This window comes from Hyalella azteca, unplaced genomic scaffold (assembly GCF_000764305.2).
Source record: "Hyalella azteca isolate HAZT.00-mixed unplaced genomic scaffold, Hazt_2.0.2 contig10004, whole genome shotgun sequence".
Classification (NCBI taxonomy): Eukaryota; Metazoa; Arthropoda; class Malacostraca; order Amphipoda; family Hyalellidae; genus Hyalella; species Hyalella azteca.
In genome coordinates, this window is record NW_025940059.1 from 465,399 (window position 1) to 483,367 (window position 17,969).

Consider the following 17,969-nt stretch of genomic DNA (forward strand, 5'->3'; position numbering starts at 1 on the left):
TTTTTAGGATAGAGTGTTTTCGGACTTTGAAATTTTCGTTTCATGCGGATTCCACTATCGAAATTAAAATTAGTCCGTAAAAATGTTCGCTAATGCAGAAATATCAGAAAAGTAATAGGGCCTACCATCAACAAATAACAAAATGCTGCTTGTGAGGAAAAGTTTCTTTCGATCGTATCATTCGTGGAGTTTCAAACCATTACAAGATAGTTATAATGCTGGAAAGGTATTTTCAAGCAGCCACTTCTCCAGACGAGCAATATCAGTCAGAAGGGGAGTCGGCTCATTTCCAGGATCATCTTCGGTCATGCTGAAAGTTGGGTTTTTAAATGCCCCACAGATTTGCCATTATTCTAATTTCTCCCAATTTAAAAAGCCTTGCAAAATAGGATGTGCCAGTGGATTTTGGGGAGATACTCCTACAGCAGGTACATATATATATATATATATAGCTATATTGCCTAGCTAGGCGGCCTAGGCCTATATAGAATATTTTCATAGGCCAAAATCTGTCAAATGTGGCACTTCAGCACTTTTTAATCCCCTTTGCTTTGGTCCTTTTTTCAGCTTTTTACTATGTATGACAATTTGGAGTATTGGCCCTATTCATAGTGGCAAACCAGAGATTTTTTAGAATCAGTTCATTTTTAATTTCCTCATTTACTCAAGATTTGAACCAATTTCTTATGTATGATAATGCTGGTATCCATGATACTTTACTTGTCTATTTATAGGACTCAAAAATGAACTTGAGGGAGAGTCTAAAAAACTCTCTGCTTTGCCACTATGGCCCTATTATTATCAGGAAAAAGCTTTATTTGAATTGCATATATCAGCAAACTTTTCAGATGCAATTTTGAAAATTGAATGTGAAAGAATAGCTATGCCATTCTTTTTATTTATTTACCTAAGAACTTGGGTTAGGATTGAAGAGGGGCTAGGAAGGGACAAAATCAACTTAACTAGAAAATTAGTCAAAAGCACGTGTGTATTATACCGATTGCCGGAGAATTCGGCCAATTTTACCTTTTCCTATTTTGCTTTTCTCATTATTATTATAAAAAAACAAACTAGAAACAATCTATTTTCTATAATTTTCAGCTACAACTTTTAAAAATCACAAATGAAATGATTGTTTTTACCCATAATTTTAGAAAATGCTGCTGATTGTTCAAGCTTTCCTCTCATTTTGGCATTAACAAGCCAGTAGATTCCTAATTCCTTTTAGGTTATTTAATCTTTTAACATGTTGAAAGTGATTCCCAAAACTGCTGACTGCCTGCTTATCCCCACTGGTAGGATAATAGGATTTTGTTTGGGTTTGAATTGAACCTTCTAATTTAAAATAGGTAATAAATATGCCTTTTCTGGTATTCAAATAAAGCATTTGAACATTTTCCATTATTTAAAATTTTTAAATTATATTATCAATACAATGTGCTAAAAATTAGAATAATATCACTTTTTGGGGTTCTTTTAAATACTTTATTTGTTTTTATAAACAACCTGCCGCTGCCTGTAGGTTGTTTTGCAGCAGATGGAAATCAGCAACAACCTACCAATGGGTTGTACCCTATCAAAATTTTTAGTTGGTGGCGAACCTGAATTAGGAACCGCCTAGGACTAGGACCAAACATAAATCAGCTTCTCTATGTCTATGTCCGCTTTTTGGTCTACATTCCGGCCCCCGAATCAGACAGCTACCAGAGCCTGGTGAGGGGATTCTGCCAACTCTTGCCCTACTCTCAGGAGACCATAAAGTCGGCCAGGAGGTTCTGACTAGTCGCTGATTTCGATCAGTTGGCCAACTGACCCAGAATAACTTTGCGCCGAGTGTAGTGACTATTCGGCCAAAGCCTAGGCAGTCCCCAAATTTTGTTAGGGTAGGGTATTGCACTTAACATCTTAAAATACCTACCTAGTTAATTTAAATGCTAACAAAAATGCACAATCAAGCCAAATTTTTATACAGTATTGAAAATTATGTTATTTCTGAGCCATAAGAGTTTACTAGTAAGGGAAAATTTTCCCATCTTATATCACCAGATCAGCAGAACAGACAGAAAATTTTGAGACCCTAGTGATTTGTCCAATCACAATCATCTGGCCAATTTACCAAAACCACATAGAATGCTGTCTGCTGTTATTATAGATTAGTTTCTATCTGTCTAATGACTAATGCTAGTAGTAGAAAATATTGTTGTTTGTTGAGAATTGTCTTGTTAGTTTTAGCCTTGTAATGATGATTCCTATGTTGGTGTAAACTCCTAATTGATCAAACTTCTTGAATCTTTCTAGTGGAGCAGCTGGTGAGGGGAGGAAGTTTGGATTACTTGATCTTGGATTACCTCTCAGAAATAACCATGTCTTTGCTGACTGCAGCAAAGGCAAAAAATCCTCAACTGGGCTATGCTCCTGACTTTGTTCTGCATGCTGTGGGACCACAACTTAAAAACATCAAAGATCAAGGTAAAACATTTCTTTTGTGACAGCATTTTTATTCAAGACAAGTGTTGGCAGTTAACCTTGACTTATTTTTATCGCATTTTCTCATTTATAGAAAAAATGCACTATTGTGCTCGCCATGTCCGTCTGTCTGTCTGTCCGTGACCTCAAGATTTCGTCGACAAGAAAATGCGCTCTCTGTCACTCACTGCAATGAGTACTGAGTTATATTTTTTATTTGATTTTTCGAGTCTTCTCCTTGGAGTATTATACTGTTTTTCTTGCAGTAGTTACATACTATCAAAAACTCCATATACCTAAATCAATATATTGGAGTCCAATATGCCATAGATAGATATAAAGTTAAATTTTTAATTTATTTATTGTATTCTTTTCATGAAATTACAGGCATTCGTGTGATAAGCAATGCTGGAGGCATCAATCCAGCTGCATGTGCTGCTGCACTCCAGACTGCTGCCTTAAAGGCTGGAATTGATATCAAGGTACTTTCTTATTTCAAAATTCTAAAAATGGCAGTACTACTACTAGCAACTGTCATCAATATCTATTTTCAAAGTTTGTAAAAATATTTGTTTTAAAAATTGAGAGATATCAAATTTTTGTCTCCATTGTAAAATCTGTTAGCACTGCATTAATTATACAGGTATTCCATTCTTATGTATTGACTCTTTGTTTACATTTGAACTAAAACAAACTTTTTTCCAGGTTGGTGTTGTTACTGGAGATGATCTTCTGTCTCAAGTGCACACTTTTGCAGATGCTCAAGATTTAACAACTGGTGAACCCATGCCAGCAAAACCCCACAGTATAAATGCCTACACTGGGTCAGTTTCATGCTCTGCAATTTTATGAACTTGAATCAGCCAATATAGCAAACCTTTTTACTAGAATATTTTTACTAGGTACTCTTATCTTATATCTCACAGTGACTGCCAGCACTGAAAGAGTAAGTGACTTTTATTGATTGTGAAAAGGAATAATGGTTCCAATGTCACGTCTTTCTATCAAATAAGTAGCAGTTGTGTTACTTACTAGATGGATATATACCTAGCTTATTTGTATGTTGGGGGACTATGCTGGGACTTGAATTTGAGGTTTGTTTAGTACTATGTCAAAGTTTGCATCTTTCTCATCTGCTTGTCAAATAATTATATTCCTGCAGGTTTTACCTGACATAATAGTGTCAAATGCACATAGCAACTTACGCAGAAATTGATTCCAATTTTAGATTCTGCATTCTTGATGATATTTTAGCATCCTAATGCTCAGTAGTGATGGTTTTTATCAAATTGAACAAATGTAAATTGAAATGCATCAGACAACTCTAACATGCTCTGATAGCTTGTTCTTTGTGCAGAAATATTGTCATGAAGTTGCTGCATGCTCTTTCTGGTCAATTGATGTGTTGAAATGTTGAGGTTTTCCTCATATTTTTTGTGACATTGAATTTTGGATATTGTACCAATATTGTTTCTGTGTTCTTCTAGCATAGTTTGTACTTTACCTCAGGGCTGGTGCCATTGTGCGTGCGCTTGAGCTTGGTGCTGATGTTGTCATCACAGGCCGCTGTGCTGATTCAGCAATGGCTCTAGCTCCAGCTGCATTCCATGTTTGTACTTTTGTGCTTCTAACAAACTGGACTAATTATTTCTAAAATTTCCTAGGCCATGGCATGTTGTATTCATTTGTATATCCTTCACTCTGCATTCCTCTGTACCAATGTTAAAGATTCTATCAGAAACTTCTACACTCTCTTAATTCATCAAAAGATGTAGATTTGTTCTATCCATATTCACTCTTACCCAATTTATGTATGAAATAAAAGTAGCTACCTAATCCCACTATATCACTCTATTACTGTCTTACATATACTCCATTTTATCTCGCCATAATATATTTGTTTTGCCTCGCAGCATGGCTGGAAGCTGTCATCCCTGCAAGAGGCTGCCGGGGCAAGTGTGGCTGGACATTTGCTCGAGTGTGGCGCCCAAGCCACCGGTGGCAACCACACTGACTGGCGGCTGGTACAAGACTGGCACAATATGGGTTTGCGCCAACATTAGTTATTATTTTCTCTCATTTAAAATACATACATTCCAGGTTTATTTAATATTTTTTTTATTTTATCATCCGACATTTGATCTTCAGTTCTGTTGCAGACTCCTTTTTAATGAGGTGTGATTAATGTCTTTTCTCCCATCAAGGCCGTTTTAATAGGTAATGCTCAGGCATCTATATTCATGATTTCATACATATTAATGTCTCTTTGTGCTCCTATTAACTTTAATAATAACTGATAATACTTATGCTTATGTTTGTTCACTATTCCTGTAGATTCAATATTTCGTTCACCATAATTCAAATTTGCATAAAGGTTTTGTACTACTGTCGTTTGTAGGTTTTTCATATTTCTGCTAGCTCTCTGCAATTCTAGAAGAAAGTAGGCTATATTTTGTGCACCAAACAGTTTCTGAGACTGCAACGAGCAGAAACCCTGTTTGCTTATAAATTAAATTAATAGATTTAAATTGATTGAAAACGTTGTTCTCATCACTACCTAAGTACCAATAAAGCGTTTCGTTTCACAGGGTTCCCGATAGCAAGCGTGTCATCGGACGGGGCGTGCGTGATCAGTAAACCAGCTGGGTCAGGAGGGCTGCTGTCGCGCGGTACGGTGTGCGAGCAGCTACTCTATGAGGTGACCATGCACTTATCAAACCACGTTATAATAAAATATTTACCATGCTTTCTGTTATGAATAGTGCCAGTCGTGCACTTCAAGTGTGTGTGTTGAGATTTTTGAAGGCTCAGCACCCGAAAATCTGTCACTAACTCTTAAAATTTTATGGATCTTTGTTTCATGAAAAAATATGACATTCTGTGTATAAGTGACATTTTTGTATCGTGGCACTCAAAGTGAATTGTGCCCAGTAAAATATATAATAGTTAATAATGTGTTACAATACGGGTAAAATTCCAGATAGGTGACCCGAGAAGTTATGTGCTGCCTGACCTTGCTGTGGACATCACGGGGGTGACTGTGGGAGAACCCCAGCTGGAGGACGACGGCCAGATGGGGGTTAGGGTGACCGGCGCTCGGGGCAAACCTCCAACTGACACTTATAAGGTCAGTTGTTCAACATTTATTACAATTGTTACGATTTATTCAACTTATATTCCAGTTTTCATCAAAACAGAGTAGTCACTCGTATAGTAGTTATCAAACAAAAATAAGGTCAGTTATACAACATTTATAACAATTGTTACAATTTATTCAACTTATATTCCAGTTTTCGTCAAAACAGAGTAGTCACGTGTATAATTATCCAACAAGTAAGGTCAGTTTTACAAGTTTCTATCACATAAAACGATTTATGTAACTGTACATACTCTGTCAGTTTTGAGCTTATTTTTAATGAAGCAGAGTAGTTAAACAAATAGTTATCTAATAAGGCAATCATTTTTAAAAATTTCAATTCATTAGATTAGCCGACTATATCTTGTGCTGTGCCTGGGGAATCTCATGCCGAACACAACTTGTCTTCTCTATACTTGAATAAAAACTTTCGTATTTGTTGCTAAAATAAATGTGCATTGCTTCTACGGTTTTAGGAAGACGTTCATATCTAGCAATTTCAGATGCTACCTGGATTAATCATAGAAATTCAACGTTACTTAGAAACTCTCTAATTTAGTCATTTTTGCAATGCTTACCGAGACAAAATATATTAGTACGGTGCTAGGTAGCACTTCAGAAGGTAGAACTTGCATTAAAAATTATATGTTCATCAACTTTTCTACTCTACTGAACGCAAATTTCATGCATGCATTAATGTACACAATTGACAAACATACTCCAGAGTTATACTAAGTATGTTTGCCCTCGCTTATTTTTAATTAATGAAAGATGTCGATTATTGATAAATTCTTTTCGTTATTTTTCAGGTCGGTGCTACTTACCTGAGCGGCTTCAAAGCCACGGCCGTATGCGTGATCGGAGGCCCGTACGCTGCAGAAAAAGGCAGAATTACCGCCCAGGCTACGCTTGAAAGGTGAAGCAGAAAAGCCATACTGGCAACTGATTATTATATATTTAATATTGTCGGCACCAACGGCTGCACCCGAACGGGGGAAGGGCAAGGTTTGACTGTGTATGTTGCACAATGTTCCCCAACCCACGGGCCTTAAGTCATTCATCAAAAATAATATAATAATTCACCTTTAGTTATGATGTCGCAGTATTTCCTTCGACTCGATGGTGAAATGAAATACAATAAGAAGACGTGATTACTAATGGATTTAAAAAAAACTATGGGAGAAAAAATTTCCCCTCCCGGGTCTTTGTGTTGTTTGAGGAATATCTTTAATATATTTCGTATATACAGTGAGGGGAAATAAATATTCGTACACTTGAAAAATCGTATTTTAATGTATGTAAGTACACAAACTTAACAGGAAAAGTGATTTAAATTATGTATAGAGACGCATAGTATTCTTGTGGCGGTATTTGAAGATTCAAATTAAGAAAAGGTCCCCAACAAACATTGAGAATCTTAAGGTGGTGTGCCAAGAAGAATGGTATAAAATACCAGTCAGCATCTGCAAATCATTGGTCGAGACGAATAGAAATAGACTGGTATCTGTTGAGCTGAATAAAGGGTATTCAACCATGTATTAAATTCAAATAATGCGGATTTATTATTTTGTACGAATACTTTTTTCACCCTCAAAAGTGAACATGTTGCATTGTTTTTTGTTGCATTGAGATTTAATTTCTTTTGATAGTATTTTCGAATACTATGCGTCTCTATACATAATTTAAATCACTTTTTCTGTTAAGTTTGTGTACTTACATACATTAAAATACGATTTTTCAAGTGTACGAATATTTATTTCCCCCCACTGTATATTATTATATTTACGTATTATACTATATATCATATTTGTTATCACAATTATTTGAACCTTCGTCGAAAGTGTTTTTTTTTTCTGATTAGATTAAGTTTTCATCTGATGTGGTCGTCTATGTACTGTATGTATAAATATATTTTTATCCATAAATGATGAGCTTAAATTTAAATTCAATTGAACAATTTATTTAATTTATTAACTTTTTTTGTGATCCGTATACCACGGTTTTGTTCTTTCAATATACACGCAATTCATGTAATTATAATAATCTGCTTCGTGTCATTGGAATAATTGCCATATTTCTCGATTATTTATGACTGAAGTCGTTGCGTTTCTGGCAGAGTGAACCGGCTGCTGCGGACGGCTGGGGTGGCGCCGATCACGCAATACCACGTGCAGATGATAGGGGCTGAAGACTCGTACGGACCTCACGCTCGGTCAGGAGTGTGGTGTTAGTTTTGGTATTGTTATTAAAGAGTTGATTTTTAAATGTTGAATACAGTTGATATGTAATATTAAAATGTAGCGAAAAATAAATGCTCACTTGTTGTACTCAAGGCAATGTTTTGTTATCTCTATTATAGTTGATTAATTGCATTCCAGGTAACATACGAGTAAAACAAAGAAGTTAATCGTAAATTTAAAAATTTACAAACTCTGCTAATATTTAGTCGATATACTAGAATACTGCCAACATTTTTTCAAATACCTTGCTTTTTTTATCAAAAAGCCGCCAGAATACTTGATAAAATTAAAGGTTATCAATGCTTATGTGAATGAGCTACGTTGTAAGCAGTGCTGTGGAGAGTCGCGAGAGCGTGCTGTGGCTGAGCGTTCAGCACGCAGCACGGAGGGCAGTGGAGGTGTTCAGCATGGAGGTGGCCGCCGCGGGGACTGGAGGCGTCCCTGGGCTAATGGCTCTCGTGGGGGGACGGCCGAAACCGACTCCCGTCCTCAAGCTTCATTCATCCCTGGTCAAAAAAGTTGACGTACCTGTAAGAACCTCATTGAACTTCTGTTTATACTTCTTGAAATTACAATTTATACTTCTTGAAATTACATAAGCTATGCGTCTGTTATTATTTGTATTCCTAATAAGAAGCACCAAATGCCAAACATGAGAAACGACTCCCGTCTCTGAGCTTCATTCATCTCTAGTCAAAAAAGTTGACGTACCTGTAAGAACCTCCTTGAACTTCTGTTTACACCTCTTGAAGTTCGGGGCACATAAGCTATGTGTATGTTAATATTTGTATTTCTAATGAGAAGCACCATACGCCAAACATGGGAAACGACTCTCGTTCTCAAGCTTCATTCATCCATCGTCTAAAAAGTTGACGTACTTGTAAGAATCTCTTTGAACTTCTTTTTTATTTCTCAAATTTCAGGCATAAATCGGGCAAATCATTCGTACAGTAGTTATTATTTGTATTCTTATTAGTAGAATGTTACACTCACTTTGCAGACAAAGGCAGAATTACCGTTCAATTCGCTAATAAGTAATTTTTCAATTATTAAAATTTCCCCCTTTACTTATTACATTGGAAACTGACGAACCAAAGCTTGTGACACCTCAGTGCGGCGCTGACGGATACACACAATTGAACAGTTGTTGCCGTGAACACACAATTAATGGCAACATTCGAAATTTTTCCGTGGCTGTTTGAATTCATGTTAAAAGCTTTTCAATTATTGTAAATGTCGAATTCTTTTAAATTAAGAATTTTAATATTTAAAAAATAATAAATAAATTATTGTAAATGTAGAATTCTTTAAGGATCTTAAATGGAGCACACAAGTCAAGTATCATGGATGAAAGAACGCAATTACTTGCTATTCGTACGATTGAATTGGATCTCGCAGAAACTGTGGGACAAAAAGCCGCAAGAAATTCTTGCGTTCGTCACTACAAGGTTGCCGGATTCGGTGACCTTGGTTATCATTGCAAATATTTTCGATCGTCCTTCCCGTTGCTGATGGTAATTCTCTCGAATTTTCGTTATCATAATGTTTATTAATGAACAATAAAATCGAAAATCTATCTGCTGACTGTGAATTTTTAGGCCAGTGCTGGTAAAGGAGTAGATTCTGCATAAAAATGTTCTCTGCACTGCCTATAAACACGACAAATTTTTAACATTGCGTTTGGATGGCTGATTTGCATTCAGATATCTTGATTGAAGATGGCTCAATAAAAATCCACTTGTTGAGAAACAAACAACCCTAATTTTTAATTTTTATTCGACATTTTAAAAACTAAAGATGAGGTCAAATTATTCTCTCAATGCATGGTATTGCATTGAATTAGTTGAACTTAATTTTTATTGCTGTAAGCCTAATTTGTTAATTATTGGCTTTAACATGTAGTATTTCCTTATCTTCAGGGCTTGGTAAAAATATACATTGAGTGTAATTATTAACATTTTCAGTTGACGGTGACGGTGGGCGACCACAGCGAGGAGTACTGCGAGGCTGCAGGAGGCGTGCGCTACAGCGCCTACTGCCTCGACAGTCCTGATGCCTCGCAAGCCCCGACTGTCCTGGGAGACTGCACGTGAGCCATATACATGAATTGTTTTATCAACTATATTAATAATTGTATTGTATACAGTTTAAAATTCATCAAGTCGTTTTATGTTTGTATTCCTTTTATTCGCCCGCTTATTATCTGATAATATTAGCTTCAAAATATGCACATTGCCAGAATCTGCAATTTTCTCTTTGATAATTTTATCCCATCACGACGTATCAGCGCCTACAGTTGAAGGGAGGCGAACGCGGCGCTTACAGAAACAATAATTTGAACCAGTATTAAAGTATTATTTATGTGTATAAAATAATATTTTCGGGTTTAGAAATAATTTATCACACCACGAAGTTTATAATATTATTATTGCAGCCACCGTCTGGAGTCGCTGGCATACACGCGCAGTGGCGACAAAGGCGACAGTTGCAACATCGGTGTGGTCGCTCGTAGGCCCGAGTGGCTGCCTCTCCTACAGGAACGCCTTACAGCCGCTGCTGTAGCGCGCTACATGCAACACGTCTTCCCGCCTCACGTTGACCCGCTACTATGCGTCAAGAGGTCAATTACATTGGCCAATTCGAAGCCTGTGCTAGTCTATTCCAACTCAATGATATCAGAAAAAAATTGTTTCGTATGTAAATTCCACTTCCGACTCAATGACGTCAGATAAAAATTGTTCCGTATGTAAATTCCACATGCTAATTTGAAAAATGTCCGCCCTTTTAGTATACTGCATAGTTATTAATTTCATTTTCAGTGCCGACGTCTTTTTAATTGCAATTTTTACTTATTACAGGTACGAAGTGCCAGGCATCGGCGGTTTGAATTTCGTTTTGGACCAGAGCCTCGGTGGCGGAGGAGTTGCTAGTCTCCGTCCTGACGCTCAGGGCAAAGCCTACGGCCAAATGCTCCTCGATTTCTCTCTTGAGCATCTGCCTCCGCTCGACAGACTGTAATCGTGAAGCTGACAGACTGTAATCGTGAAGCTGGAAGACTGTAATCGTGAAGCTGGAAGACTGTAATCGTGAAGCTGGCAGACTGTAATCGTGAAGCTGGCAGACTGTAGTCGTGAAGCTGGAAGACTGTAATCGTAAAGCTGGAAGACTGTAATCGTAAAGCTGGAAGACTGTAATTGTGAAGCTGGAAGACTGTAATCGTAAAGCTCTGGCAGACTGTAATCGTGAAGCTGGAAGACTGTAATCGTGAAACTGGCAGACTGTAATCGTGAAGCTGGAAGACTGTAATCGTGAAACTGGCAGACTGTAATCTTGAAGCTGGAAGACTGTAATCGTGAAGCTGGCAGACTGTGATCGTGCAGCTGCTGTCAATTCATTGTTATTCCGAGGACCTTCACTGCTGGGTAGGACTAACTCTCCGCTCCCCGATAGTAGGATTAATTCAATCTATTATTGTTCAGAATTTCTTATCGATATGTGAATTCATTTTTGCTCATTATCGTTTCAATTAGTATCTAATCAATTTTAATCTGATTTTGTGCTTCATCGTAGAATAGCAGCCTGAAAATCAGGATGATGTAATTTAGTAAATAAAACACAGTGATTGACGGCTAGAAGTAATATATTTGTGAAGAAGTACAAGTTTCTAATAATTACTGGTGCTACTGGAGGGCAATTAGTATGTTATTGTTGCTGTTTTATTGTGTGCCAGATGGACGATGTTATTTACGTACGCGTGGGCAACATATCTTTATATTTATATGTTTGAAGGAAAGTATGTGTCATGTTGTCTCTATATCTACATTGTGGGAAGTTTTTGTAACTCTATTAGGAAAAATTTTTTAAATACACGCGATATCAACGCAACTGTTGAATTACTGTCCTTTCACGCGCGATGGCCAAGCGTGAAGTGACATTCCTAACGCCAACTCGACTAAGAGAATCGTGCACTGAAGCTGATCTCGACCGCCGTTATTTTCCTGCTATTATTGTACTGAAAGCATAACATCAACACGGCGTTATTAGGATGTGGCAGGATCATGTTGTTTATGTTTGAAGCTTTCGTTTGATTTGTTTTGGACAGCTGATTATTTTCTTGTGCTTAACATCATTTTAAGCATATTTTCTTTCCTTAGTTTTGATGAAATTGGTAATATTAGCATTGCTCTCCCTTATTTTAGGCAATGCATCTCATCTCTATCGCCTTACGACGGACACGAGATTGAGGCCGAAATTTTTGTTACACACCGTCGCAATGTTGTCAATCTAATTCGCATACACCAATTATTCATCTAATTCTTCAATCGCAAAAATTAATTTAAATGTATTCATACTGTGTTTGTAACTTCGAGAAGTCAAAGTAAAGTGAGAAATCCTATCTCATGAAATTAACCACATTATCTGAGGTTCTAATCAAACTGAAAATTGAAATTAATTTTGAATAAATGTTAGTTAACTTGCCTCATAGCTCATGAAAATGGACCAATAGGAGGTAAAATTTGCTGTATTGACCGCAGAGCATGTCTGGAAAATTTTCCTTTTAAGCTCGCTTAAATCATGAACGACTTTTAATTTCTTACACTGAAGTTGCTAGCTTCGTTCGACGCTCCGTCATACATATCAACTGTTGTAGTAGTGAATGTTCCCTTCGCCGTAGTTATTCCCCACTATGCGCACTCACCTCAGGCCTTAATAGTTCACTGATGTTGTCATGTTGTCGACTTCTTCAATGTGTTCAAACTACCGCAGTCCGACCAATGTTTACACGAAAATACTTTCATAACAGGAAACTTTCCTGAAAATGCTTACCGAGTACAAATTCAAGAATGTGGCTGCTTCAGTTGAGACATGAAAAAAGCACTGTTGATTCTAAGAAACCAACTTACTGCTTGGTAACCAAGGCAAGTAAGTGCCGATATCTCGACGATGCATTGTTATCGTTTTTATTAGATTCGTCACCAGGAAGCAGTGATTGTGATACCAGCATATACACACCAATACGTAGTTGAGGGCCTTCAACGAATCGGTAACTTCGTCCTCGAATCATAACGGAAAGCGTAAAATGGGAGTTGGTTTTTCTGTCTTTTTTTCATGACCCTGTACTGAATTAATGTTCATTTACCTGAGATCTTACCCGCTTCAGAAGGGTTCTGTTCCGCATCTCGGACCAGTTTTATTCGTTGCGTTTATAAACGATCTGCCAAAAGCAGTGCCAAGCGTGTGCTCCAGGTATGCCGATGACATTTCACTTAGTTTATAATACAGTTAATGATGCGTTGAAAAAAGTGCAATTGCAAGATGATCTTGATAGCCTAATTGACTGGGCTCATACATGGCAGCTGTGTTTTAATACTGACGAGTGTAAAGTACTTAACCTTGGTAAAAACAGTGAACTGCGAGCTTATAATATGAGAAGATGAGGTCGCAACGAGAGAGACGATGAAGATTTTGACAGTAGACAAAAATCTGAGAGTTAATTTCGAGAAGGAGTTGAAATTTTCTAAGCATATTTACACGCAAGTTAATAAAGCCAATAAACTTTTGGGACTGATCAGACGCTCTTAGGAGAATACCTTTATGCCGAATCAATGAAGTAGTTCTTTGTCGCTCTGTGCGCCGTGCGCCCGCACCTAGAGTTTGGAAACTCCGTGTTGTAACCGAAATTTGATAAGAACCAAGATTTAGTCGATATCGTTCAAAAACATTCAAAAAGGTCAGTCCCGGGCATAAAGGTATTCTTATGAAGAATGATTATCGATTTTGAAGCTTCTAAGTCTTTGTTTTCGACGTCCGAGTGGCGAACTCGTTGAAGAAAACTGATTATTTCGTGGTTTGTACAAGGTCTCTGAAGGATTACTAGAATTTGAAACAGGAACCAACACCAGGGGCCACAGCTATAAACTAAAAAAATGGCAAGGCAACTCGTCCACGCGGCAACATTTCTTCTCGCTTCGAGTCACCGACATGTGGAACAGCCTCCCTGCTGGTATGGTCGCTCCGAGTATGAACACGTTAAAGAACTGACTAGTTGAAGCTATACTATGTTTCGACTAGATGTATATCACAAATTGGTTGATTGTCAGCAGCTATTTAACATCAACCTAATTTTTGCATATATTTGGTCAAAGGAAAGATGTCAGATCTCCAGAAGACAAGTCATAAACGTAACAATAATCGGCGACATATAGCTTGGCATATTCTCTAACGCCGAGCCCACTGACCAATACTATACTTTTCTACAATATAATACCTGTTATTCCATATTTTGATCATATATCCATGGGGTAGCTGGGAGGGGTTTCCCATGCATTGCTTTTTACTATTGCTTCGTAAACAAATGAATTGCGGCGCATAGCAAGCGTCAACAAATGCATGCGGCTACAAGCAAACGCGGCGCATAAAAGAGACCGTCAGCTAATCTTCGAATTTCAGCTCCATTTCAATAAGAACTCGTTTTCTTGGGCTTTTTCGAATGCATGTGAAGCACGTCACGATATTTCCTGGTCGTGGTGCTGTACCAGTCGTAAGTTCTTCATCGATTTTATAAATGGAGATTTCATAATCCATGTCTTCTCTTTGCGAATGAAGTGTGTGAAATAGAAATTAATCATATTTAATTCAAAGTATATGATATTTATGTAGATCTTTTGAACAGAAAATTCTTCGAATTTCGCTTCGAATCTGCATATGGCAGATCTTTTTCAAGATTTGGCCTTGAAGCACCGCTAAGTGAGGCCGCATTTCCTACATTTATTGAAAAAATGGACGTCCTTCGAGACCAACGATTGTTTGTATCTACAAGACAGAGGCCCTTCCCTCGGGAGCTTGGTCACCTCGGGTAAAGCTCTACTATAAGCTTATCTCAAATCTGGGTTGGATAAAAAGTTTTACAATATTCCAATCGCATTGTTATGATTTTTCCTTTTTTAGCTCTATAATTGAAATATTTAAACCGCATAGTTGAACATATCCACTGAGAGCCATGCACGTGCACTTGTGTTTATAACTTACATTTTATATCTTATATTTTTGAAGATCGATTTAAAAGGCCTTGGTAGTTCCTTAATATGCACTGCACATCATTAAGATGTATTAAGATACAGAATATCTTAATTTCTCTTCATTTTAATCTGAAATAAAAAATTATAAAGAACTGAAACGTAAAGGTAAAATTGTAAAGCATACTTGCGCACTGACACTATAAGATATTTCTGACCATCTTCGAAGAAGCTATTTTATGAGGGCGGCCAAATTTCTGATCTTCTCTCGATTTTGTCGTCGCTGTGCAATTAGAAGATGTCGCCAGAAGCGCACGTGTATCGGGGACTACACTGAAGCGCTTCCTGTTTTATGACATCCAAAACTTGACGACAGTTTATCATGCGTTTTTTGAGCGACCAAATGATGGAGAATTGTCTGCGATGTAACGACCATGAAGCATCTTTTATTTCAGAACGTAAACTTTGAAAGGAAAAAGCCTTTGTCAAAATGTCAAAAATATTTTGCATGGAGCACGTGCTGGTATGGCCATTCTAAGAAATAAAGATCAAAGCTAATATGTGAGTAATTTAATTCAAATATTTCGAATTTATATTCCTTTTATGAATCATGTGCGTTTCGAAAATTTAAAAAGTAATTTTAGGAAAACTTCAACTTTGAAAATACTCTTTCGCTGAGTGTGCGCTCAAATCTAAACTGACATACTTGTCTTTTAATGCCGCGTATAATGTAACTGTCCATAAACTTACTCAGAGAAATTAGGTGAGTTTTAAGTTCCTTGTCGTCACCATCTGTTATAATTTGTATAAAGAGGGTTCAAGCGTATGTCAAGGACGCTCCTGCATACAAGCCTCAAAAAAACTCCACTCATAGGAGATTTTTTGGTTGCATTGCCACGATCAAGTCCCCTCCGTCATAGCAAGTTGGGTTTGTAGTATGACGAAGTGCTGTAGGTAATCTTATATAGACTTGTGTCTGTACAGGATTGAGTGCATAGAATGGAGTCGACAATCAATGAGGTGTTTGTGCAAAGATTGAGGGTATAGAACGAACTTGGGTACGCAATCTTTAAGGTGTGTACAAGGATTGAAGGCATAAAACGGAGTGCATGATGTCAACAATCCATCAAGTATGTATACAAGGATTGAATGCATAAAATAAAGTGAATGTTGTCGACAATCCATAGATCTGTGTGTACAAGGATCGAGGACATAGAATGGATTGATGCAGGATGTCTATGAGGTTACTTTAGGATTTCCCGGCAAAATTTTCCTTCTTCCTCGGGAATGGTGTGTGATCTCGTCTCCTACTACAAACCCTGTCACGAAATAACTCTTATGTTTAACCAGCTATCCTTATTTTTCGAGCCCCGAGGCGTGATCTTCTCACTGATGCCTCCAGTTCTTAAGAAGAACACTTGTGTCATGGCCGCGAGTGAGACTCTAAAGGTCAGCAGCCTACCAAGGCTTCATTCTGCCGACTCATACTGTACTGATCAGGCTAATTTTCACAGCCAGAATAATTGAGTGCATCACTTAAGTTTTCGATACTCGCAAGTACTCTTAGAGCGACCAGTACATATATTATTTTAATGGATCGTTGAGATCTTTGGACCATATATTATGTACTTGAGAGCATTTTCACCAAGGTTTCAATAGCCTAATTAAAAATTCAAACCACATTTCAATTCCAGTTGAAACTGTACTAAAATTTTAGGCCTGTGTATCAAATTGTACTTCAAGCATTGGCTGGATATTTATCTCGGTAGGCAGCGCAAAAATATTTCCCGCAAGTGCACAAGACTTCGATATTGGAACCAGGTTACTGTGGCGTCTCTATTTTGTTGACGTCGATAATAGGTAGAACGTTTGTTGTTGTACGACGCTGAACAAAACAAAATATTTTTCGTTGTCTAAATTTAATTCAGGAATTTTTTCAAGGTAATTTGAAGTCAGGCATTTTTTCAAGATATTTAAATCTTGGGTAAAATATTCTGCTCGTTGAAAAATTGAAGTAATCGATTGAATTTGATTTTCTCTATTAACTTGAGTTCAAATTTATCACAATGTTTAACTTATCTTGACTCTTTTCTTATCTTTAGCTCTTAATATTCAACTTAGAATTTACACCTCATCTTTAATATCTTCCGAAATCCATCGGTGGTTTCGATTTGGTTCATAAACAGATATCTTGGCGCATAATTGCCCTGTTCTCGCTGCAAATGGTCTTGCTGTGTTCTTGTCCTCGAAATGTAGTTTATTTTCACAAATTTACTTCCTGATGATTATTTTTTCAAATTTCTCTGTTCAATCGATCTGAAAATTGTTGCGAAAGTTGATGTCCATAGAACAATTTTTTCTGCTTGATGGAGTCTGCCTCTGCTCTAATTTCCATTTTTGGTCCGTCATTCAACGTTCGCCTTGACTTACTGAAAAATAGCTAGCCTCTTAAACACTGAATTACATGATCTTCTACATATTCATCGAGAACTTTCACTTGTTAGTACTTATATCATTAGTCTACTCAAATCAAAAAATAAGTAATCAAGTAATCAAGTTCAGTAATAATTTGAAAGTAGTGAAAAGTAATGAAATTGCAAGTTCACCATTTCTTCATCTGTGATATGAAAAGCATTTAACCTGGTCACTTCAAACACATTCACATAAAATAAAATACGATTCTCCAGACTTGTTTCATTCAACTTTTCGACCTCAATTTCAGCCTGCATAGATCAAATAAAAACTATTGAAATTAAAAAATTATCGATGATTTATCATCGAATTTATACCCACAAATAGGACTAACATAAGCAAATATTATTACTGATATCTGTATTATTTTTTTTTGTTTTATCGTCATCTCAGAATAAGGGGAAATAAGAGGGCAGCGCGTCGCACTCTCGCCGCGTCAGTATCGCCCTTGACGTTAAGTGATCAGGACATGCGGTGCTAGCGAGCCGCTGCGACCTTAATTGGAATCGTCATCACAGTGCCTGAGTATTGGTAAGATTCAATATCGAATATGGGACGAGCAGCTTCTATAACTTGGAAATTTAATTAAGACAAGCTTCGCCAAAAAAAGGTCATTTAACTGTGACAGTGCATTAATGT

At 37.1% G+C, this 17,969-nt stretch overlaps 1 protein-coding gene across 1 annotated transcript; it reads left to right on the plus strand.

Annotated features, from left to right (window-relative positions):
- Positions 1–46: 46 nt before the first annotated feature.
- On the plus strand, positions 47–11,080 carry LOC108676137. Its single transcript, XM_047882239.1, has 14 exons — positions 47–428; positions 2,299–2,469; positions 2,854–2,948; positions 3,172–3,290; positions 3,976–4,075; positions 4,380–4,512; positions 5,055–5,164; positions 5,447–5,593; positions 6,412–6,518; positions 7,719–7,814; positions 8,174–8,372; positions 9,807–9,931; positions 10,277–10,462; positions 10,701–11,080. Exons 1-14 carry the CDS (start codon positions 143–145, stop codon positions 10,858–10,860), a joined length of 2,034 nt encoding a protein of 677 aa, XP_047738195.1. The 5' UTR covers positions 47–142; the 3' UTR covers positions 10,861–11,080.
- Positions 11,081–17,969: the final 6,889 nt, after the last annotated feature.